General features: G+C 40.9%; 1 protein-coding gene across 6 annotated transcripts in view; it reads right to left on the reverse strand.

The window, feature by feature from the left end:
* Positions 1–24,719, reverse strand: part of MRTFA (myocardin related transcription factor A) — a 214,796-nt gene extending 190,077 nt beyond the window's left edge. For 2 of the 6 annotated variants that reach the window (XM_045062422.1, XM_045062417.1), the window contains exon 1: positions 23,145–23,669. In XM_045062422.1, the coding sequence (XP_044918357.1) occupies positions 23,145–23,312 (168 nt within the window). In that variant the 5' untranslated portion in view covers positions 23,313–23,669. Of the gene's footprint in view, positions 1–16,156; positions 16,212–23,144; positions 23,671–23,717; positions 23,845–24,601 lie in introns of those variants that run through there. The other 4 variants (XM_045062418.1, XM_045062419.1, XM_045062420.1 and 1 more) reach the window with 4 other exon arrangements.
* Between the last annotated feature and the right edge of the window lie 1,596 nt (positions 24,720–26,315).

A 26,315-nucleotide genomic window follows, 5' to 3' on the forward strand; every position in this document is an offset into this window, starting at 1 on the left:
TGAAAGAAAAGAGAGCCTTCTCTTCCCTTCCCAAAGGAAATGTTATTTAACCTAGGCTATTTACAGAGGTCTAGGCCACAACTTTAACTTCTAGAATAAAACTAACCATAACCACTTCCAATGCCATGTGACTTTTCCTCTGGCCCAAGTTCTAAACCCTCAACCTTCCAAGGCTTAGGAGTTTTTTTAGCTAAGCCTTCTGGCACCCTTACTTTTCATTTTACTGCTAATTCTGACTCTCAGGAATTCACGCACAAAGAACTACAGGAATTTACTCTATTAATCTACAAACCATATTTCATTTTCATTTTCCAGACAAAATCTCAAAGGCCTGTAATGCACAATGTCAGAAAGCATCATCTGTCTTGACACATTTCCAAAGTTACCTCTGACATATGAGTTTTTACTTATTAGTAACTGCTCTCTACCCAAATAGAAACAACCATGATAACATATTCTAGCAAACTGCTGCTATCTCAGCAATTACAATGGAGTATATGCTTTCAATAGTGAGTCAAGCCTTGGGAGTGGTTTAGCACATGGAAATTCACCAGCTGGCATCTACAATTAGATTCAAGGAGACAAATGGAATTTTTGTATCAGGTTTTTCCAAGAGTTAACCAGTTCTTAAATTGATTATACCCTTCTGAAGTATTTACAGATGAAATGATATCATGTCTGGGATTTGTTTTAAAATATTGAAGAGGAAGGGGGAGCAAGTTAAACAAGAATGGTCATGTCTTGTTAACTGTTGGAGCTGGGCGATAAGTACATGGTGGTGGTTCATTTTATTATTCTCTTTATTTTTTCTATGTGTTTGAAATTTTCCATAATAGACTTTTTTTTAAACTTATGTCATGATACTGAACTTGGAAAACAAACAACAAAGTAATTCTTGGGACCAACGAACCTCCATAATCTGGTATACCATAGTAAAAATTGTTCTTTTTAAGAAATACCTCAATTTTAACTCTTATTTCTCACTGAATCAATATTTATTGAGCACAACTACCATGTGCCAGCACCAATCTGAGGGCTGAAGATACAATCATAAACTAAATTCTTTCTCCCCCAGAGAATCTAGGAGGGAGTCTACTGTTACAAAAGGCAAGCACATGGTGTCATAGACCAAACAACAGGGAGATCTAATCCAAGCCTGGCCAATCAGGAAAAGCTTCCCAGGCACCATCTAAGTTGATTCTTAAAGATTCATCCCAAAAAGACAAATAATTTGGGGCACCTGGCTGGCTCAGTCAATGGAGCATACAACTCTTGATCTCAGGGTTGTGAGTTTGAACCCCCCAAAGGATGTAGAGATTACTTAAAAATTAAAAAAAAAATCTTTAAAATATCATTTTTTTGCCCGTGTTGACTTTTATCATTTTATAGACTGTCAGATCAACAAATAAATGCCTATTCCTTTATGAACTGAAGAATCTCTCTATAAAGCAGAAGTTATCAAATGACCATTAACTCAACAAATATTTATTAAATATCCACTATGTGTCAGCATGTGCTAGACAAAAAGGATAAAACACAGTCTCTACCATCATGGAGTTTATAATCTTGGAGCATAAGAAGACAAAAAAAAAAAAAAAAAAGAGAGAGAGAGAGAGAGAAAGAAAAAAGAGAAGAAAAAAAAAAGTAAGCAAGCCATTAAGCAGAAAACTACAGCTGATCCTTGAACAAGAGCTTGAATTGCATGGGTCCCTTCATACACAGATTTTTTAAATACAGTACAGTATATTTTCTCTCCTTATGTTTTTCTTAGTAACATTTTCTTCTCTCTAGTTTATTGTATGAATACAGTAGTTAAAACATATAACATACAAAATGTGTTGTCAGTAGTAAGGCTCTATGTTATCAGTAAGACTTCTGGTCAACGGGCTTTTAAGTCTGGAGGGGGGTCAAAAGTTATACATGGATTTTCAACTGTGCGGGGCTCAGTGCCCCTAACCTACCTGTTGTTCAAGGGGCAACGATAATTATAAATTTCTCTGAGTGATAAAGGAAACAAAGGAAGTGTCTGCGGGTAGAAAATATCTATTTTTTAGATATGGTGGTAAGGAAAGTTGAAAGAACTAAAGTAAAACCAGCTGATGATAATGTAACTGACTGAAGGGGAAAGGGATACCAAAAAAGTGGTAAGAGCAGTATAGATAAAAGCATGCATTCAATGTAGGTTGTGGGAAGAAATCTGGATTTTATTCTGATTTTTTTTAATGTTTACTTATGTTTGGGACAGAGAGAGACACAGTATGAGCAGGGGAGGGGCAGAGAGAGAGGGAGACACAGAATGTGAAGCAGGCTCCAGGCTCCAGCTGTCAGCACAGAGCCTGACGAGGGGCTCAAACTCAGAACTCTGAGATCATGACCTGAGGTGATGTCGGACACTCAACTGACTGCGCCACCCAGGAACCCTCGGATTTTATTCTAAATGCAACAGGAAACCACTGGAAGGGAGGGTTTTAGGCAGAGAAGGGATGTGATTCAGTTTATGTTCTTAAGATCATTCCTGTTACTTTGGAGAGAATGGACTGAATGAAGAACTGTAGATGAGTAAAACCAAAACACCAAAATTCTGGCCAGTGGAAATCATCTCTGCAATTCCATTACCAATCTAAAATCTTTTAAATTGCCCTACTCAATCCAGGCTTCACCTACAGTTTGTGGGGTTTTTTTTTAATGTTTATTTATTTTTGAGAGAGAGAGAGAGAGAGAGAGAGAGAGAGACAGCACAAGTGGGGAGGGGCAGAGAGACAGGAAGACACAGAATCCAAAGCAGGCTCCAGGTTGAGTTGCCCACACAGAGCCCGACGCGGGGCTCGAACTCAAGGACCGGACCGTGAGATCATGACCTGAGCTGAAGTCAGACGTTTAACCAACTAAGTCACCCAGGCGCCCCAATTTGGGCTTTTGGGTGGGGGGGAAGGGGGTGCGCTTTTTTTTTTAAATGCTTACGACCAATGGGTCCTAACCTCTGAGATCTCCGGGAAGCCGAAACAAGCCCAGCCTGGGGGTTAGCATTCTTCTCATTCTCTTACTGCCAAAGTCAGATTCATTTTCATTTACTCACCTCCTATTCCACACAATCAGCTTCTTGACTGAAAGGAAGGGAGTAGGGGACTTCCTTGAATGTTTCAGGCAAAAATAAGCTTTACCAAACATCTGATAAGGAATGCATATAATTGCATAACCTTTCTTCTCATTGCCAACTATGTCTCAGGTGGGGGGAACTCCACTATGAAAGCAATTCTAACTTTCTTGTTCAAATTTGCCAGATCTCAGAAAGCCACCTGAAGCAAATCCACTTAATTCTGCTTTAGAAAAAGTTTTCTCATTCCAAAGTCTGAACAAGAATACGTTTCTAGGGGTGCCTTGGTGGATCAGTCAGTTAAGCGCCTGACTAACTTAAGTCAGTTAAGAGTCCGACTCTTGATTTTGGCTCAGCTCATGACCTCATGGTTCATGGGTTTGAGCCCCACGGCAGGCTTAGCACTGATGACGTGGCGCCTACTTGGGATTCTCTCTCCCTCTCTCTCCCTCCCCTTGCCCCCCGCCAAATAAACAAAAAGAATATCTTTCAAATGGGATTTGTAAGTGATAAGGAAAGAAAAATAAATTCCACTGTCAATCCCCAGGGCATGTGGCTAAGCCATCTTAATAAAAACACTAACAAACTAAGTCATGCACCAAGATATTTACTCAGTTATTTAAAAGTTAGAATGGGGGGCGCCTGGGTGGCTCAGTCGGTTAAGCATCCGACTTCGGCTCAGGTCACAATCTCACAGTTCGTGAGTTCGAGCCCCGCATTGGACTCTGTGCTGACAGCTCAGAGCCTGGAGCCTGTTTCAGATTCTGTGTCTCCCTCTCTCTGACCCTTCCCCATTCATGCTCTGTCTCTCTCTGTCTCAAAAATAAATAAACGTTAAAAAAAATTAAAATAAAATAAAATAGGGGCGCCTGGGTGGCGCAGTCGGTTAAGCGTCCGACTTCCGCCAGGTCACGATCTCGCGGTCCGGGAGTTTGAGCCCCGCGTCAGGCTCTGGGCTGATGGCTCAGAGCCTGGAGCCTGTTTCCGATTCTGTGTCTCCCTCTCTCTCTGCCCCTCCCCCGTTCATGCTCTGTCTCTCTCTGTCCCAGAAATAAAATAAAAACGTTGAAAAAAAAAATTTTAAAATAAATAAATAAATAAAATAAAATAAAATAAAATAAAATAAAATAAAATAAAATAAAATAAAAGTCAGAATGGAAGAAGTGACAGTACCGACCTCTGTGGAATACCCATGAGATTTCAATTAATCTTGATTAACATCCCTGCAAGATAAGTACATCTCCATTTTTTAAAATTTATTTATTTTGAGAAAGAGAGAGAGCAAGCAAGTAAGCACATGAGCAGGGGAGGGGCAGAAGGAGGGAGAAAGAAAGAGAATCACACCGTCAGCACCAAGCCCAATGTGGGGTTTGAACTCACAAGCCACAAGATCATGACCTGAGTCAAAATCCAAGAGTCGGACGCTTAACCAACTGAGCCACCCAGGTGCCCCAGTACATCCCAATTTTACTGAAGTGGACACAGTCCCAAAGAAGTTGGCACTAGCTCAAGGTCACCCAATGTTTAGTGGCTTCCAGTGGCCCATACACTTTCCATTAAAATAAATGTTTAAAGATCTAAATTACAGAAATTCTCTCACATGACCAGTGTACCAATAAATAAGTTTATACACACGTACATGCGTGCATGTGTTTCATTTAGATACCTAATCATCAACTGTAATATTTTTCAATGGGGAAAGTATTTAGGATTCCTACTTGGAGACAGACAACTGGAAAGCACCTCTGAAGAGATAAGGGAGTTTGTGGCAAACTATCAGTTATTTCTTTTTTTTTTTTTTTGAAGATTTTATTTTTATGTAATCTCTATACCCAACATGGGTCCCAAACTCACAACCCTGAAATCAAAAGCTGCATGCTCTACCAACTGAGCCAGCCAGGTGGCCCAGGTTATTTGCTTTTAATGAAGCCAAAGGAGTTCCTCCTTAATGGCAGTATCTACCTTCTTAGGGCTGCAGTGACTGCACTGAGTCCCAACAAAAGCTATAAGGAGGGAAATTCATGCACAAGGACCATTCCCAACTCCAGGAAAGTCTGTAAGTGATTTAGGATTGGTGACAATGAGCAACATGTATATACAAAAACAACTATTCCGTCAACAAAAACAAAAGACAGGATATATGAAAGCACTGTTTTAGCTAACAGTGGCTAGCATAAAACAGATACTCAGTAAAAACTAGTTCCTTCTACTCTCTGCTCCAAGTTATTTGTATGCAAAATAATAATATGTGCTGGGTGGAGTGATAACATCTTACTTAGCTGGGCAAATTGGTGAAATGTTCTTTCTCTCAAACCCAGACAGACTGAGTTTGCCTATCTGGTCCGACATTTGCTAAGAACAAGGACACAACCAGCCACTTTTCAGAAGTCAAAAGTCTCAAGGATTATTTTATTTCCTCCATCAATCAGCAGCACAGCAAATGGACAAAAAGCTATCTTCAAAAAAGGAGACTTCAAAGCAAGTCTCCCCATCCAAGTGAATACAACACAACTCAGCAAAACCACCAAACCAGCATTGCAATCTTCATTAAAATCTACATTCCTCCACTTCTATGACCACTGAGTGGTCATACACAACCTGGCATACAAAATCATTACTAAACGTCTTTGATTAAAGCAACTATTCTTTCACTAAAGCAACTTATTCTTCAACTATTTCAATAATTTAACTTTTGAAATGAAATGATCTTTTCTTTAAAAGAATTATTTTCAGGAGCAACCGGCTGGCTCAGTCAGAAGAGCCTGTGACTCTTTATGGTGGGGTTGGGAGTTCAATCAACCACACATGGGGTGCAGAGATTAAAGTAAATAAAATTTTAAAAAAAGAAATTTTTAAAAATTTTTCTTTAAAAAAAAATTCTTTTAAGTCAATTAAAAAATTGACTTTAAAAAAATTCTTTTAAGTCAATTCTATCATTTAGATGCTTCTGAGATTCAGACTCTGGGATTAACAAGCTACCGTAATTAATGTTGAGATACTATTAAGTGATAATGGTTGCTGGAGTGAATATAGTTAGAACAGTAAGAATCAAATGAAAATTACACAAGGGCCCTTAAGGGTCATCTAACTTAATGTTCTTATTTTACAGAGAAAAAAAAAAAAAAACCTCAGGCCAGAGAGGTTAGACAACTTGTTCTAATATTATTATATAACTTATAAGTAACAGAATGAGGATCTTTAAACCCCACGCCTCTCTCTAATAATATTAGCCACCACTTATCAGATAATTACAATGTGCCAGGTGCTGTACTAAGGGTTTTACATACCTGATCTCATTTAATCTCACCACAATCCTATGAGGAAGGCATTATCAAGGCTTTTACACAGGAAGAAATCAGAATTCAAACCCATGTCTATCTGATGCCAAGTCTTTGATTTTAACCATCAAACTATATCCACATTCCATTCACTCATTCATTCATTCATTCATCAAAATACTCACTAAGGAAATATAACATATCAGGTACCATCTCAGCCTTAGGGATTCTAGTAATGAAAATGGACAAGGTCCCTGCCATAGTGGAATTTATGGTAACAAGTAAAAATAGTAATTTAATAAGCACTTCAGGCATGACTGATAATTGCTGTGGAAAAAAAAACAGTCCTGTGATTAATAACTACAATACCAGTCACACATTAAATCACTAAACATGTAAGACTACCACCTCACATACAAAACAAAACAAACAAAAACCAGAAAATAACAAATGTCAGTAAGGATGTGGAGAAATAGGAACCTTTGTGCACTGCTGGTAGGAATGTAAAATAAAAGTAAATTTAATCCTGGGAAAATGACTCAAACAAGATTTTGAACCCATTAAAGATAACAGGTATTTGAAACAGTATATTCTCAACAGCAGATAAACTAGTGTCCTCCTTCTTTAATATGATATTAATTCTAACTTGGGCTTAAAAAGGAACAGTTCTAATCACAGAAATCTGTCAGTGATGGTGATAGATATTTCCAAATTAAAACAAACCACCCAGATTACACACATACGCAATTCCAATGCCCACTTTTTTTCTCATTCCTACATTCCTGTTAAGTTTCTCTCAGTCAGTCCCTCTGGCATCTCAGCACAAAGACCTGATGACTGTGCAGGCGAAGGCAGTTCATTAAGTTCTCTCCCTGGACTCAGACTGCTTCTGTGGGAACTGCCTCCTCTCAAGTTTCTGGGCTATTATCAGGTAGAAGCAACTCTCAATCTCCCTGGCTTCCTTTTCAGGGGAATGTGCCAAGAAAGAAATGGAGGAGAAAAGACCTGGGCCCACAGTTACCTAAAGTACTGTACCTTCATCCATCAGGGACTCTGTACTGCGTGTTATTCAGCTTCGTGCTAGAATTTACCAATAATCTTATTTATTTCCTAAACCCACTTGGTACAGATCTTACATAAGACACATGGAGAAGACAATAATATCAGTTAGGTGCAGCTACTACCCCCAATGAATGATATTAGCAGGAAGAAAAGGTCTTAATGAAAAAAAAAGAAATGTGACATTGAAAAAAGAAAAATTGGAAGAGTGCACTATAGGGAGAGGGAAGTCTGAAAACAAGTTTAAGGCTGGATGACTCACTGTATTAATCAAGGAGAGTTGTTTTGTAAAGGAGTTAAGCCTGAGGCTAACTTTAAAAATGGGCAAGAACAGGGGCTCAGGCAGCCTCAGTAGGAAGAGCAGGCAATTCCTGATATTGGGGCTGTGAGCTTGAGCCCCGCATTGGGTGTAGAGATTACTTAAATAAATAAATAAATGTAACAAAAAAATTCCAACCACCATTAAAAAAAAAAAAAATGGGCAAGGACCCAGTTTGGGGAATTAGGAGGAAGGCGGCTGTTCAGAGAATTCAGGGCAGCCTGATCAAAGTCAAGAAGGTAACAATTATCAGTACAGAATGATGACCAGGGCTTTTTAAAGTTCTGATTGAAAAAATCATGTAATAATTCTGCTTGGTGACCTATAAAAAGTGTACATAATCCAGTTTGATGAAGACAGCATACAACTACAGACTAACCACAAGACCAAGAAGCAATTTGGTTCTAGCAACCAAATTAAAGTTAGGCCACTCATCCTTCATAGACTCTAATCAGAAAGGAAGAAATCAGCCATTTCTATAGCTATACCAGAATGATATTCTGAAATGTTTTGCTTCCTCTCATTTGAGAAGTTATAATGAACAGAGTCTATTATTAAGCCTATGCTATTTTCCACAGAAAGCAGTGTAAATGAACTAGACAAAGAAATAGTAGCTAAAACAGATTCTAAGTAAGAAGAGCTTATCTAGCCTTTGTTTTTTAAATTGAATGTTAATTTCACACATATAATCAACAGACATTTGTGTAATTCTTCCCAGTTAGCAATTACTTTATTTAGGCAGGATTTTATATACGGTAGATACTCAGCAACTATTTGAATGAATGAATAACCTCATTTATACTCAAGGTACTACTGCCAGGAGAAGCCAAACAAATTAACTCTGTAAAATGACTGAGGCTGGAAAACTGCAGGAGAGTGAAGAATGAAGTGTTTTCTTGCAATGGTGATGCAAGAAGGCACATTAGTCATCCACCTGCTCATTCAACAGAAATCTGAAGACCATTACGGACCGGGCATTTTTGTAGCGTGCACATGTGTGGGGGTATAGATCAGCTGTTAGATACTGGCTGACCGCAACCAAATTTGGCCTACAAACACCTTTTGTTTAGTCCACAGAGCACTGACCACACAGTATTTTTTTTTTAAATCAACTTTGAGGTATAATTTACTTACAATAAAATGCACCCATTTTAAGTGTACAGTTCCAATGAGTTCAATTAATTCTAACAAATGCACATTCTCATGTAATCACCACTTCCAATCAAGAAAACACTCCCATCATGCCTCATGTCCTTTTGCAGTCTTCCTCCTCCCCCTCCACCCCAGCCACAAACAACCACTGATCTAACTTCTATTACTATAAGTTAGTTTTGCCTATTCTAGAACTTCAATATAAATGAAACCATAGAGGCGACTGGGTGGCTTGGTTGGTTGAGTGGTTGGTTGATTTCAGCTCAGGTCATGATCCCAGGGTCTTGGGATTGAGTCACATGTCGGGCTGAGCATGGAGCCTGTTTAAGATTCATTCTCTCTCTCTCCCCCCGCTCCCTCTGCCCCTCTCCCCAGCTTGCATGCTCTCTCTGTCTAAAATGAATGATTGAATGAATAAAAGAATGAATAAAACCATAAAGTAAGTTCTCCTTTGTTTCTTACTTCTTTCAACAGAGTTTTCAAGATTCATTCACATTGCTGCATGTATCTATAATTCACTATTTATCCACGGTTTGTTTACCTATTCACCTGTTGATAGTATCTGAGTGGTTTCCAATTTTTGGCCATTATAAATGAAACTGTTATGAACGTTCACGTGGTCTTTCTGGGAATATATGTTTTCATTTCTCTTAGATAATAAATACCAAGGTGCAGGACAAGGCTGCATGATAAGTATGTATTTAACTTTAAAGAAACTGACCATTTGTTTTCAAAAGTGCGATATTTCACACTCCCACCACCAACATACATGAATTCCAGTTGTTTCACATCCTCACCAATATTTGGACTTTTCCACATTTTTTAATTTTATATATTCTACTGGGCACAAAATGGTATGTGATATAGTTTTAATTTGTATTTCCCTGGTGACTAATGTTGAAAATCTTTTCTTATGCTTTTGGACATTCAAATACGTTTTTGTCTTCGAAGTGTCTATTCAAAGCTTTTGTTCGTTTTTAATTGGGCCATTTGTCATATTATTTTTAAAAATTTTCATACATTCTAAATATGAGTCCTTTGATAAATCTATAGATATCTACACATATATGAAATTACATATACACACATGTATATGTATATAGAGTGTGTGTGTGTGTATAAATATTTCCTCCCAGTCTGGCTTACCTTTTCATTTTCTTACGTATCTTCTAAAGAACAGAAGGTTTTCCTTTTGATAGATCTGATTTATCATTTTTTTCTTCCATGGTTAGTGTTTTTGTTTCCTAAAAAATCTTTGCCTATCCCAAGGTCATAAATATTTTCTTATAATTTTTTCTATAAGTTTTACAGTTTTGTATGTGTAGCTCTATGAGCCCTTTCAAATTAATTTTTTCTGTACAGTGTGAGTTAGGTATTGACATTCATTTCTTTAAACACAAATATCCCAATTGTTCCAGCAACATTTGTTGAAAACTACTCTTCCCTCTATTGAATTACATTTAACCCTTTGTTAAAAAATCAATTGATGATACATCTATTTCAGCATTCCCTATTGTGCTCCAATGATCCATATTTGTGTTTTTACACTAATACCACACAGTCTTGATTACTCTAGCTTTATGTTTTCTTGAAATCAGGTAATTTCATTCCTCCAAGTTTGTTCTTCCACCTCTAAATTATTTTAGCTATTCTAGGGGCACCTGGCTGGCTCAGTTGGAAGAGCACACAACTCCTGACCTCGGGGTTGTGAGTTCGAGCCCCATGTTGGATACAGAGCTAACTTAAATAAACAAAACTCTAAATTATTTTGGCTGTTTCAGATCCTTTACATTTCCATGTAAATATATATATATATATTTTTTTGTTACATTTCCATGTAAATTTTACATTCAGCATGTCAATTTCTACAAAAAAGGAAAATAAGGACTGCCCTCAATTAAGGAGCAAGGTGGCTTTCTTGTATGTGGAGGTCTCTCTGATAAGGAGACATCTGAGTAAAGATCTGAAAAAAGTGAGGAAGTAAATCATGTGAAGATTTAGGGAAAGAGTATACCAGGCGGAGAAAACAACAAGCACAAAGACCTGGTATGACCCAGGGACAGCAAAGAATCCAGTGGGATTGCAGCAGAGTAAGCAATGGGGACCATGGAAGATCATGAAACTGACTCCGGAAAGCAGATCATAAGATCTATAATCTATGTGGAGAGCAGATCACAAGAAAGCAGAGCAGAAATGGGGATTCAGATCAAAGGAAGCTACTACAGCAATAATCCAGGCAAGAAATAATAATGATTATGTGGTGGTCAGTTGTATGGGTCAACTTGATTAGGCCACAGTCACCAGTTATTCAAACACTAAGTGTTGCTGTGAAGCTATTTTGTAGATGTGATTAATATTCATAATCAGTTGCCTTTAAGTAAATCAGATTGTCCTAGATAATCTAGGTAGGCCTGATTCAATCAGTTCAAAAGCCTTAAGAACAGGGGCACATGAGTGGTTTGGTCAGTTAAGCGTCCCGACTTTGGCTCAAGTTATGATCTCACAGCTCATGAATTGAAGCCCCAAGTCGGGCTCTTTGCTGACCATTTGTAGCCTGCTTGGAATTCCCTCTCTCTCTCTCTCTCTGCCCCTCCCCTGCTCACACTCTCTCTCAAAAATAAACATTTAAAAAAATAAAATAAAAAGCTTTAAAAGCAGAACTGACATTTCCCAGAAAAAGAAATTCTACCTGTGGATAACAACTTCAGCTCAAGAGAGCCTAGCCTATGGATATCATACTTACTTAGCTAGCCCCTGCAACATATAAGGAATAAATCCTTACAATAAATCTCTTTATGTATATCTCCTGATTTTATTTCTCTGGTTGAACCCTGATAGACATTTTGGCATCTAGAAGTGGAGTGTTCAGTGTAAATACTTAGAAATGTGGAAGTGGCTCTGAATCTACAGCAAACTAAAAAGCTTCTGCCACAACAAAGGAAACCATCAGCAAAATGAAAAGGCAACCTACAGAATGGTGGAAAATGTTTGCAAATCATGCAGCTGATAAGGGGCTAATATCAAAAATATATTTTTAAAAAACTCATACAACTCAATAGCAAAAAAAAAAAACAACAGTCTAATTAAAAAATAGGCAGAGGATCTGAACATTTTTCCAGAGAAGACAGAAAGATGCTCAACATCACTCATCATCAGGGAAATGCAAATCAAAACCACAATATCACCTCACACCTGCTAGAATGGCTATTATCAAAAAGATAAGAAATAACAAGTGTTGGGGAGGATCTGAAGAAAAGGGAACCCTTATGCACTGTTGGTAGGAATGTAAATTTGTGCAACCATGATGGAAAATGGTATGGAAGGTCCTCAAAAAATTAAAAATAGCACACCTGGGGTGCTTGGGTAGCTCAGTTAGTTGGGCAGCCAACTCATGATTTCGGCTCAGCTCATGATCTTGCTGTTCAAAAGTTCAAGCCCTGCGTCAAACTCCGCGCTGACAGTACAGAGCCTGCTTGGGATTCTCTCTCTCTCCCTCTCTCTGCCACTCCCCTACTCACACACGCAAGCACATGCAAGCACACTCTCTCCCCTCCTCTCTCTCTCAAAAAGTAAATAAATGGACTTAAAAAATAAACTGCACTACTATATGATCTAGTAATTCCACTTCTTGGTATTTATCCAAAGAAAACAAAAACACTAATTCGAAAAGATGTATGCACCCCCATGTTCACTGCATCATTATTTACAATAGCCAGAGATGAAAACTACCTAAGTATCCACTGAGGGATGAATGCATAAAGAAAATGTGGTATATATAATATTATTCAGCCATAAAAAAGAATGAAATCTTGCCATTTGCAACAACATGAATGGACTTCAAGGGCATTACACTAAGTGAAATAAGAGAAAAGAGAAATATATGATCTCACTTATACGTGAAATTAAAAAAAAAAAACTGAACTCACAGACACAGACAAGATTAGTGGTTACCACAGGTTCAGGCGGGGGAGTGCTGCGAAATGGGCGAAGGGGGTCTAAAGGTACAAATTTCCAGTTATAAAATAAGTAAGTCATGGGGCACCTGGGTGACGCAGTCAGTTAAGTGCCCGATTTCGGCTCAGGTCATGATCTCAAGGTTTGTGAGTTGGAGCCCCCTGTCAGGCTCTGTGCTGACAGCTCAGAGCCTGGAGCCTGCTTTGGATTCTGTGTCTCCCTCTCTCCCTGTCCCTCCCCTGCTCGCGCTCTCTCTCTCAAAAATAAACATTAACAAATTAAAAAAAAAAAAAAAAAAAAGGAAAAAGAAAAAGAAAACTAGAGCTGAGCCATGAGCCCATGAGCCCAAAAGCCAAAGCCACAGGCCCAGAGTAGGAATCTCAAGCCACATAGGATTACTCCCAGGCTTTGAAAACTAATGACATTTTCCCTGCCGGATCTTAAAATTGCTTGGGACCAGTGACACACCTGTTCCCTGCATTTTCTCCTTTTTGGAATAGGAATGTCTATGTCTGTCCCATCACTGTATTTTGAGAACATATAACTTGTTTTCTTGTTTCACAGGGCCACAGATGGAAAGGGTTTTGCCCCAAGATGGATCATACCCAGAGTCTCACCTATACCTAATCTAGAGGATTTATATGATGAGATTTTGTACTTTTAAGCTAATGTTATGTAGATGAGATCTTAACTTGAGTTGATGTTGCAATGGGTTAAGACTGTTGGGAATGTTGGAATGGGGTAAATGTACTTTGCATGCGGGACAGATGTGAATCTTTGGGGGCCAAAGAACAGACTGGTAGACTGAAAAATGGCACCCTAAAGATACCCACATTTTCGGAGCACCTGGGTGGCTCAGTTGGTTAAGCGTCCGACTCTTGATTTCGGCTCAGGTCATGATCTCATGTTTCAAGAGATGGAGCCCCACAGTGGGCTCTGCGTGGACAGCGAGAAACCTGCTTGGGATTCGCTCTCTCCCTCTCTTTCTCTGCCCCTCCTCCACTCCCCCACTCTCAAAAAAAAAAAAATAAATGAACTTTAAAAAAAAAGATGCCCACATTTTCTACATCCTAGACCCTGGAACTTGTGATTGTTACCTTAAAAGGCCAATAATAACAATAATAATAATAATAATAAAGGTGGGGGAATCTTTGCAGATGTGATTAAGGATCTTGGGATGGGGAGATTATCCTGGATTATCTGAGTGAGCCCTAAATGCAATCACATGTCTTTATAAAAGGGAGGCAGAGAGATTTGACAGAGAGGTGAAAGAGATGTGCACAGAGATCTGAAGATGCTGCCTTTGAAGACTGAAGTGATCCTGCCACAAACCAAGCAATGCCAGCAGCCACCTGAAACCAAAAGAGGCAAGGAACTCACTCTCCCCCGAAGCTTCCAAAAGGAGTGCAGCCCTGCTGCTGACCCCGTGATTTTGACCCAGTGAAACTGATTTCACACATCTGGCCTTCAGGACTATAAGAGAATAAACATAGGCTGTTTTAAGTCACCAAGTTGGTGGTAATTTGTTACAGTAGCTAGCCACAGGAACCTAATCAGTTGGGTTGGACAAGGATAATTATGACGGAGGTGGTGAGAAATGATCAGATACAGATGTATTTACAAAAGAGAGCTAACAGGATTCGCTGATGGACTGGGTATGAAGTGGGAAAGAAAGAGAAGATGACATCAAGATTCTTGCCTGAATTACTATAAGAATTTCTAGAGCAAGGATCCTCAAAACTTAACCTGCATGAGTCTCTACTTCTTCTAGTCACTTCTTTGTTTTGTTTTGAAAAAGTGTAGTAGGTTTTCCTACTGTTTGGAGATAGTAGTGATGAGTTTGGAGTTGAATGCACCTGTTTTCAATTCTGGCTCTACTGTTCACTGGCTGTGCGATCTTGGACAAGGGAATTAATCTTTCCAAATCTCTAGTACATTTTACTAAGTACGTTTTACTAAGCTAAGGACAACCCACTGGTTCACCAACATACAAGCCAGGGGTGGCCTCGCCAAAAACTGTTTTGGTAGAATCTGGGGCTGGACATCAGATTAGAAAAGGTTAGAAATCCCAGAGTACTATGATTTTAAAATATTATAACTTACTTTGAATATTGTTCTGCTCTCTTTCTGGCCGTTATTCATCTGTTCATTGCCTTCCCCTTTACCTAGCTCCAGTCATTAACGGACCAAGAATCAAGTAAAAAGCTGAGTAATTCTCAAGTGTAAGTTCAGGACACTGTCATTTAAGACAAGGAAGGACAGGGTAAGGAGAAGGGGTGAGTCACTTTCATTCATTCAACAAGTATTTATTGAGCATCTATTATATGCCACGCCAAGCACTACACTGAATGCTGGGAAAATAGCAATGAAGAGACACACATGACCCCTGTCCTCACAAAGCTTATGAGAAGAAAAACATAAACAATTACACAATTATTTTGCTGCAATTGTAGCTACTGCTACAAAAGAAAACTTCTGGGTGTTAGGAAAATTAACATGCATAGAATGCCTACTATGTGCTAAATGCTTTACATGTAACTTATTTACCTCTCACGGCCATCCTATGAGGAAATAGAGATTTGGAAAGATTAATTCCCTTGTCCAAGATCGCACAGCCAGTGAACAGTAGAGCCAGAATTGAAAACAGGTGCATTCAACTCCAAACTCATCACTACTATCTCCAAACAGTAGGAAAACCTACTACACTTTTTCAAAACAAAACAAAGAAGTGACTAGAAGAAGTAGAGACTCATGCAGGTTAAGTTTTGAGGATCCTTGCTCTAGAAAGAGCTTTCTAAGTTCATGTGATGAAGGTGAATTTTGGAAGGTATTCAAAAATCCCTTAACACTCTCCAAATAGAACAAAAGGTTACACTATAATTAACTCAGTTTTATTTAGGCACCCAACAGGTTATTAAACATGTTGAAAATAAAATGTCATGAATACCTTATCCAAATTGTACAGGTCATGCCCAGTTTTATACAAATTGTTTCTGCAGGCTCACCTTCAGAATCAGCTTTCAGGTAAAAGTGAAAGGGGGAAAAAAATAAAATTGAAATGAAATGAAATGAAATGAAATGAAATGAAATGAAATGAAATGAAATGAAATGAAATGAAATGAAATGAAATACAATCATGCTACAGAGTGACTGCTTTAGGAAATGACTAAATAGCTGTTTCACTCAATGTATACAAAGATTCATGACAGATATTACACAAATGGGCAATAACCACCCCATGATGTTCTACTGCGTAAAGGAAAGCTTCAAATTTATTTAATTTCAAATTAAATCACTAACCTATGATCTCATTGTATTCTTGGTGGCTCCCTATTCCCATCATTCCAGGACTCCCAGATCCTCCCTTGCAAAAAAACAAACAAAAAAATCTAAACAGAAAAGAAATATCAACAAGAATGTGAGATGATCCACTGAATCTACAACATATAGAATTTAAAATAGCACCACATCTTTGCCTCCCATGCCCCCTTAGGGCATTAACCTGGAATATTAGAATTAAAGAGTGAAAGGCTTCTGAATGAAAGCTTTAGTTCAACTGATTTTCCATAAAAAGTGATTATCACGTGTATCAGAGATATAAAAGAACATTGTCCTTACCCTTCATTTCTAAATTGTTTTGAAAGCCAAGATAACATATACAAGGCAAATTTTAAAAGACTACTTTAGAGGCACCTGGGTGGCTCGGTCAGTTGGTCAGTTGAGCAGCCAACTCTTGATTTCAGCTCAGGTCATGATCTCATGGTCGTGAGATCAAGCCCCATGTCAAGCTTTGAGCTACATGTGGAGCCTGCTTAAGATTCTCTCTCTCTCTCTCTCTCTCTCTCTCTCTCGCTCTCGCTCTCGCTCTCTGCCACTCTGCCTAGCTCGCCTGCTCTCTCTCAAAAAAAAACAAAAAAACAAAATAAAAATAAAAAGACTACTTTAAAGACATCCATCCCATAGAGGCACCTGACTGGCTCAGTTGGTAGAGTGTGCAACTCTTTATCTTGGGGTTGTGAGTTCGAGCCCCACAATGGGCAAAGAATTTACTTAATAAAATAAATAAATAAAAATAATCTTACCCCCCAAAATACATCCATCATGTAACAAAATATAAAGTCAACAATAAAGTCAGTTCCAGTTTCACCATGAAACCAATAACACCACTCTCATACCAAAATGCAACATGGTGTGTTCTAAAATATGAGGAGAGGACAACTTTCCAAGTTCCTGTAAATTTTGTGGTAGTGGAAATATGTACAGATTAACCACGATTAAGGGACTCTGGCATCACTTATGCCATTTACAGTTACAAAGATAACTGAAACACTGACAAAATATGTTTAAAATTTGGACACTATAGTATGCCCTTATTTAGTATTTATTGAGCAGTTTAGGATGTGAAATCACTAGTATAGCTTTCTATTTCAGGAATGGCAACAAGATACATATAAGGAATACTGCAAAGAATACTTTGAATGCTACAACACCTTGATTGCTACCGTAAAGAATTCTCAGTATACTAACATTTTCACAAACTATGCAAGTGAACAGGAACAGACATTTACTACAGGCAAAGTTAGGCACTTCACACACATTATCGTAGGGAGTTAGCACTTTTAATTCAAAGACAGAACTGGGGGGACACCTGGCTGGCTCAGCCAGTACAGCATGTGACTCTTGATCTCAGGGTCGAGAGTTCAAGCCTCACACTGGGCGTGGAGCCTACTTTAAAAAAAAAAAAAAAAAAAAAAAAAAGATCTTGGTTCAAACCCTGATTGCTATCTTCCTAAATTAGTGAATCTCTCCAAGCTTCTCTTTCTTCATCTACAAAATGGTGCTACTACTTACTTTACAGAGCTGGTGTGAGAATTAATGAGGTAGCACAACCATGATGCCACTATGACTCCGTAATCCTTATTAACAACCTCATGTTGTAAGAATCATTAACCCCATTTTACAGATGAAAAAACTAGTCACAAGAAAGTTAAGTAGTAAGCCTATGGTTACAAAGCTGATAATTGTCAGTACCCAGCTCTGTTCATGCCCTTAAACTTGACATGTTACTTCACTAGTTATTTTACTCTCTGATACTCTGATACTTTAAATTTTGATACCAGAACAAAAGGTTTTCAAAAAAATCAAAATCCCTCATAATTCCCAGTTACAATTTTAGAGGTCAAAGACCTGTAAGTAGCCCACCTATAAGAGGATACATCCCAGATTTCAAGTTGAGCTTTCCAAATTACTTGTAACTAACACTCACTTAAGGAATGATTTCTAAAAGCATATGAATGAAAGTGACTAGGGAAGCAAATGAACCAGATACACCACAAAACTAAAAATATGGTATCTGAAGAAAAGAAATTTTCACAATGCTCAGTCTTGCAAAGATTCTGCAGATCTTCTGTTACGACTATGTGAGCCGGCCTTAAACACGGGGTGAAGAACTGGCCCAGGCTCAGCCACGAGATTCTTGTGGAACCTCAAACCGCTTAATTTCTCAGTGCCTCTGTTCAACTAAACAATGAGAGTTGGACTGGAGTCTCTGAACCGCAGAACTAAAGGCCACTTAGGCAATTAGCTCCACCCAAGGCACCCTGGCAGATCACCCAATTCCTGCTTTAGCACCTACAGAGACACGGAGTTCGATGAGCTCCCGTCTTCAAAGAAGTGATACAGTATTAACAATCTCTGCAGGTTCTTCTGCGACCCAGTCACAAAAGTGCTCACTCTGCTATTATTATGGGTCCTGGTTCCACTTCTAAGCTCTTTTTAAGCATATGCACCTCTAAGTACTGCTGACTAAACCCACTCTGCAGATAGAAGGCCCAGGAATTTGGGGCGCCTGGGTGGCGCAGTCAGTTAAGCGTCCGACTTCAGCCAGGTCACGATCTCGCGGTCTGTGAGTTCGAGCCCCGCGTCGGGCTCTGGGCTGATGGCTCGGAGCCTGAAGCCTGTTTCCGATTCTGTGTCTCCCTCTCTCTCTGCCCCTCCCCCGTTCATGCTCTGTCTCTCTCTGTCCCAAAAATAAATAAACGTTGAAAAAAAAAAAATTAAAAAAAAAAGAAGGCCCAGGAATTCAAAGACCGACAATGAGAATACAAGTTACCCCTAACGGGCAAACTGTGCACCTCCTGAGGTACCTCCAGAGGTACTGTTGTAACTGTGTAACTCTAATTGTGAAATAAAAACTATGTAAACATAAGTACTTGAACTGGAAAATCTGACGCTGAGCAGCAATGACTGACATTTCAATGCTTCTATCTGAACATTCACATCATTCTACACTCATTCATCTCTGACTCCAACCTCATTCATCCACGGTCAGTTCTATGCTACTGCCTAAAATTAACGATGATGATGATGATGGTGGTGCATGAAAAGCTGTGCCAAGGACTTGGCATATGTTTAACTTGTTTAATCTTTATAGTAGCCATATAAAGCAGCCACCATCATCACCCCCATTTTATAGTTAGTGAGTTACTAAGAAGACTTCGTAAGAGTATTACAGTCACACACCCAAGGTCACACAACCAGCAAGTGGTGGAGGCAGGATTGCAACCCAGGAAGTCCGGCTCCAGCATCTATGCCACAAGACTGTGCTGTCTATCTATGCTTGTCTATCAATCTGACAAGTTACTGTTCTCCTCAATATCAGAAAAATTACTCCACCCTCAATTTACACACAGAGATGAAGTGTCCTTAGAGCCGGCCTAGACTCCTTACATTTCATATGGCCCTAATTCAGTGTCCACTTCCACATATTAGCCTACCATGTTGAAGGCACACAGTGAGCACCCAATTAAGATTTCTGAAAATCTGTTACAAGAATTAAATCTTTCCCTCCTCTGAATCCTTGCCTCCCCTCCCCCAGCACTTTGTACCTTCTTCCAACACTTTTTCTGTTCTATGAGGTAGCCAGCCTCCAAGATGGCCCCTAAAGATCTTTACCTCCTGGTATTCATGTCCATGTGTCATCCCTTCCCACAATGTGTGACCAAAAGAAAACGGGAGAAATGACAGGATGTGACTTCTAAAGCTAGGTCATAAAAGACAGTGCAATTAAAAAAATAAAAAATAAAATAAAAAATAAATAAATAAAAGACAGCGCAGCGTGGCCTCCTGATTGCTTGCTCTGGGGGAAGCCAGATGCCATGCCAGGAGGGCACTCAAGTAGCTCTGTGGAGAGGCCCACAGGGAGAAGAGCTGAGATCTCCCACCAACAGCCTACACCCACTTGTCAGCAATCTGAGTAGCCACCTTAGAAGAGGACCCACCAGCTTCAGTCAAGCCTTCAGAGGACTATAACCCCAGACGACCTATTAATGCAATCTCCTGAAAAGACCCTGAGCCTGAACCACTCCCCAAGCTGCTCCCAAATTCCTGACTCAAAGAAACTATGAGAAAGAACGTTTATTGTTAAACACTAACTTTGGGGGTAAGACATTACACAATAGATACCTAACATAGCTAGTCTCTAAAACTATAATTTCCTTAAGAGCAGACACTGTTTCCCTGATTCTCAAAACTCATTAAGGCCATAGAAATAAACAGTGCCTATGGGGTGCTGGGGTGGCCCAGTCAGTTTAGTGTCTGACTCTTGATTTTCAGCTCAGGTCATGATCCCAGGGTCGTGGGATCAAGCCCCATGTCCGGCTCCATGCTGAACATGGAGTCTGCTTAACATTCTATCTCTCCCTCTACACCTCTCCCTAGAGAGAGTGGTGTGCTCTCTCTAAAAATAAAGAAACAAAGAAATAAACACTGCCTATATTTGAATTGTGTCAGTGGGTCATTCCCTTTGTTCAATGTTCCTTTTCTTCCAAAGTATAACCGTTTATAAACTACCTATATGTCTATACCACTTCATCTGTAATCTATCTATGTCCTCCCTCTTCTTTCAAAGACCTTCTGAAATATAACCTCCTGACCAAAGTTTTTTCTCAACAGATGAAAATGTTCCTATGTCAATTTTAACTATCAACCCTAGCATTTACATAAACACACTATAAGTATATATTTGTCTACATTCATCTTTTATTCAACAAATATTAACTGAGCATCTACTATGTCCCAAGAATTGCTCCTGAAGCTGAGAATAAAAGATACAAATTGCCTTTGTGGAGCTTATAGTCAATAGTAGTCTCTCTAAATATAACAATCTATGTTAATATGACTTCAAAATTCTAATTTCCCCTTTCATAAAAATTATTCAAAACTATTTTACCTTTCATTGTCTATTTAATTGGCCACTCATCTGCACGTCCTTTTCTTTATACACTTAAATATGTAAGCTACAGTCTCAAGAAAAGTCCATACCTGGTTAACAGCTTTGTCAAGTGCCCCATACAGAATCTGTAGGTCATGTCTTCCACTGGATGTTTCCATGAACCACACTTTTTAGCAAATGCCATCACACTTATAAACATAAAATAACTACCATTTGATAGCTTTTGTTAAACAAGTTTTAGAAACTTTAAATCAAATAAGAACATTTATTTTACAGAAAGTAATTTGTAATTGATGTAGTAAAATAACATATATAGCTGGAACTTTCTCATCTCACTTATATTTATCTCTACAGAGTGTGAAAAGGGAAAGAGCATCCATACTTTTAAGAAAGAAATTCAAGTCCAGGCTCTGTCACTAACCGTGTAACCTTCAGACAAATTATTTAACTAACTGAGCCTCAGTTTTCCTATCTTAAAGTGGAGGTAAAATCTACTTCATAGGGTTGCTGTGAGGAGTGAGTGATAACATTAAAAGCCTAGCATTATTAACGCCTATTACATAGTGAGCATCAAGAAATGTCGCTTTCCTTCCCCTTCCCCATGGCTTACACTAGGCTATACCAGTCAGAAGATTCATCAGGAAATCTTTCCAAGCTCAGCTACTTGGAATGATCTTCCTCTCCTTCATCTGGTGAGTTGAGATTCAGCCCAAATGCCATCTTCTCTTTGAGGTCCAAAAGAGAAGCTCTCTTGACCCTCCTATACATGTAGTCTGGAGTTTATTTCTTTTTTTTTTTTTTTTTTTTTTTTTCCCCAACGTGGAGTTTATTTCAATGTGTCACGACTGTCACTTTCTGCCTCTCACACTAGACCGTGAGCTCCTATGACCAGAGACCATATCTCACTTATCTCGATTATGTTGGCTTTTAGAAAAACACCTGGCCCGTTACAGACAAGGAACAAGTTTACTGAATGAGTGAATGAATGAATGAATGAATGAAGTCATTACTTAAGTAGTACCCAAAATTAGTACTGAGTGATTCCAAACTTTCTGGTTTTGCCCTTTATGGGCTGGGATGCTGTTTCATACTTCTTTTAAATGCCTTCCTCATAGCACTCAGCAGAGTACTTAAGGATGTGGAAAGTCTGCAGTAAATACTTTTGGATTACGGGATACAGATTACTCTTCCATCTCATGATTTTACTCTAAATAAAAAACGTATCCAAAGAGATGTGACTTTTGGAAGCCTTTCTAAACAGGGTCTCTTCTTAACCGTTACTGGCAAAGACGTGAAGCAGTGCTAGAAGGGACTATAGTCAGTGTCTTTTTGCCTGTGTTTTCGAAAAAAGCAGTAATGGTTTGCCTCTAGTTTAGTTTCACTAAGAAACTATCGTAAAGCCCTTTGATTCACTATGAAAAGTGGAAACGACGTTAGGCAAAACTTCATTAAATCACTTTCAGCCAAGGGTTCCCCACCCTGTAGTCATGGGGCTCTGTGCCAGCTGGCTGTACCACCTCACTCCTGGGAGGTGGCTGCTTTTCAACAGTAAAACGGCTTAAGTGAAATCTGGAGTTCTGGGGGTCCTCTAACGTAAAACACGTGAATTTAACTTTTTATTGAAAATAACGATTACGTTACAGGCTTTGACATCAGGTAGAAAAGATCCTGAAAAGATCTCAAAAGCTGGCAACCTGCACACTTCGGACTTCTCATGGATTTTAAAGTATGTAAAAACACATGAAGCTGGGTGTAATTTCATTATTACATTTAAGTGACACCTTTCACGTTCCTGTATACACATACCTCATGCCAAATACAGCTGGTAAAGAGTCAAGTGTCTGCCAAACTGCCTTTTCGTTATGCTCTATAATAGCAAGAAAAAAGATAAATCCTGACAAAGCCAAGCTGGGCGGGTGCTTCGATACAAACTGATCCACCAGTCGTTCCCAATTTACAACGACCCCATGTCATAGGTATTATGCCCCTTTTCCTAATGAGGAAACTGACGCCCGAGATTACACAGCTAGGAAACGGCAGGTTTGAGAATCTGACCTGAAAGCGCCAGCGCCAGCCCCAGCCACGGCAGAGTATCAACGCGTTCTTCCGGCACCGGCCAGGGTGGGAGGTGTAATCAAAGCGTCCTGCCAGACACTTTCTTAGAGGGTAAAGTTCTTGGCCGTCAAGTTTCAAATCCACCAGGGCCCTTACACCTGGCGGCATTCAGGTTGCTGACACAGGCATCAACAAATCCAGGTAAGCCTCCCTGGCCTGGGAATCCTGGGGCTGCACATGGATCCTGAGGGTCTGCACAGATCCCGGGGAAAGCGTGCGACAGAGGGTCCCTGCAGTCAAAACACACCCGGGGTGCAGCAGGTGCCGGACCCCCGGACCCCCGACCCGCGCTGCCCGGCCAGGCGGTTCACAGGTGCACGGCCCCGCCCCGCCCGCCTTGGCTAGACGACCCCGGCCCGGAGGGGAGAGGCGAGGGGACCAGCGGCGGGTTGGGGGCCGGGCTGCGAGGCCCGCCCAGGCCAACCCCGAGGACGCGCGGCGGGGTCGCCAGGAGAAAGGATGCTCGGGGCGGGGCTGGTGGGGGAGGGGTCCCCTGCCCGGACTCTCACTCACCGCCTCGCGCTCCTCCCAGCCCGGGCTCGGCGGCGGTCCCCCTCCGGCTCCCACCGCGCTCTTCCCCTCCCGAGGCTCAACGTCTAGCCAGGGCGCACGGAGCTGGGGAGAAGTCTGCGCGAGCGGAGGGCTGTGGCGAGCGGAGCCGAAGGGGTGAGGAGGATGGAACGGTCGCTCTCGCAGCCGCCTCGGACACCACAGACACGGCCGCCGCCGGCTCTTCTCAGCCACGGAAGCTGCGGGCCCTCCCACCACACCCGCCTCCCGCCTCCCACACTGCCTGCTGGAAAAGTGACAGCTGTGCTGGCCAATCAGAGGCCTTGTGGAGGCTGGGACCAGGGGACTAAAGGGAGGGCGGGAAGGGAGGGGTATGAAGGAGGTGAGGACGGCGGCGGGACTTCCTGTGACTGACGGCCAGACGTAGCCAATGGGAAACGAGAAGATGACCTCATCGCCAAGGGAAGTCTGGAACTGGCCGAGCTGCGGCGAGGAGGTGGGAGGAGGTCGGCGACGAGCCGGAGGCGGGGCGCTGGGGCCTTAAAGAGGCCGAAGCCCATTGGCCACTCTGTCAAGAGAAGGGCGGCGGATCGGCTGGACCTCGCCAAGTTGCCAAGGGGTCAATGCCGTGAGCTCTTAGCTGCATTAATCCTCCTGACCCGTCTCGATCCTTCTAGGGGGCTAAAGGGTCCGCCGGGGGCTCGTAAATCGATTACTTCACTTTCACGCTTCCCAAAAGGAGGCACAATAAATTCCACACTGGCCCGGAGCCCTGAATTCCCGTTACAGCCCCCGCGCCACCGAGGCCCGTCCCCTCGTTTCTCTGAGTCAGTTTCCCTTAGGGGAAAAGGGAGGCTACCGACATCTACCTACCCTTCCCTACGTACCTAGAATATTGAGATCATCAACAGCAGAAGTGCTTTGGGCCTCGAGAAGAAAAGGGGCTGAAGGAACCCAAAATCTTCGCTCAGGAGACTCCAGAAAGAGCATCTGTAGAAGGGAGGGTGATATTAGGTGACTCCCAAAGGCTCTTGCAATTGTAAAATTCTAAAATGCTGGTATCCTACTCTTTCTGGCATCCACTCATATAGCAAAGGGGTGTGTGTGTGTGTGTGTGTGTGTGTGTGTGTGTGTGTGTGTGTGTGTCTGCGCGGATCTCCTGCATTAGGCGCATTAGGCGCAGAGACCACACATGGACCTGGTCTATGACTTCCACAAGGAGAAAGAAGACTTAAAGGGGACAAAAGTAAAGCGAGGTCTGCTGTGGGAAGTACCTTGGTGCAGGCAGGCCATTTGCTCCCCCTCGCCCCGCAATGGGAGGGAGTCCAGAAAAGGAGAAGTAACTCCCATCTTGGCGGATGGAAAAGAGGGGGAAGTGCTTTCCCCCGAAAGCCTCCTGGGGATGGTGTGGCTCAGCAGGGCTGAAGAGAGAAGTAACAGTCGCCAGAGACAGAAAGGAGCTGGGACATTCTTCCAGCTTTGGGGAGGAGCAGTGCCAAGGCACAGAGACTGAGAGGGGACAACTCACTTTACATTCCAGAGTAAATTCTAACTATGATTCCCTGATCTCCCCCAGAGGTCTCCCATGACTGCCTATTGGTGTAACTGTCAGAGGAAGGGCAGAAGAGAATCCCCTCTCTTCTCTCCTCCAATAGCTGCAAAAGCCAAAGTGGCCCTGGGTATTCCCAATTACTCATCTATAAGTCAGCTTCAAGTTTAGTGCCATGTGCTGATCACAGAATCTTGAAGTTGAGCAGGATCCTTGTGGCCCCTTAGTCACACACCTTCCCCCAAGACAAGAAACCTTTCTGCAAAATTATTTTTTCAACAAATATTTCTCGAGTAAGACACTGATACTCACAGTAAGATTAATAATTACGGCCTGGGAGCACTTTCACCAAACTGGAGGGAGTTAAGTCATGTGATGAGGAGATTACAATGCCAGGCAGCATATCGCAGGTGTCATGATTAACAAGAGGACACAAAGGTGAACCTCAGAGGAAAAGTACTCTGGTTCGAAATTGTTGGGGTGCGGCAGATTTCCCTAAGACAAGGTGGGGGTGGGGCATTCCAGATAATGTCTATCTAGACACAGCCTTTATGAAAAAGCCTTTATGAAAAGGTGAGAAGGAAGCACAAGCGTATTTTATTAGTCATGGTAAGAGTGATATGCCTATTCCCAGCTGCCCAGGCATGGCAAGCTTACCACCTCTCAGATATGCCTGCTCTTTTTCTGGACAACTTAAATTGTAATTATTTTGTATCTGTGTGCATATAAAGTAACCAAATATATCTTATGGATAATTTACATCCCTCTAATCTCTGAGCCTGGGCTCTAATGTCATCTCCTAAAGCTTCACAGAACGTGCCTAATCCCTCTTCGTCATGACAACATTCCAAATATTTAAAGATTATGCCCCCTTTCCGTACCTTCTGCCCATCCCCAAAACAATAAGGATAAAAAAAATCACCTTTTTTTGCCAGATTATGGTTTCCATACACCCCACTATCCTAATGACTTCATGTGGCATCTTTCAATTTGTTAAGATCTATTAGGAACATGTGTTATTTTTGTCCTTCCAGCAAACATTCTCTTTCTTC

The sequence above is a fragment of the Felis catus genome, chromosome B4 (assembly GCF_018350175.1).
Source record: "Felis catus isolate Fca126 chromosome B4, F.catus_Fca126_mat1.0, whole genome shotgun sequence".
Classification (NCBI taxonomy): Eukaryota; Metazoa; Chordata; class Mammalia; order Carnivora; family Felidae; genus Felis; species Felis catus.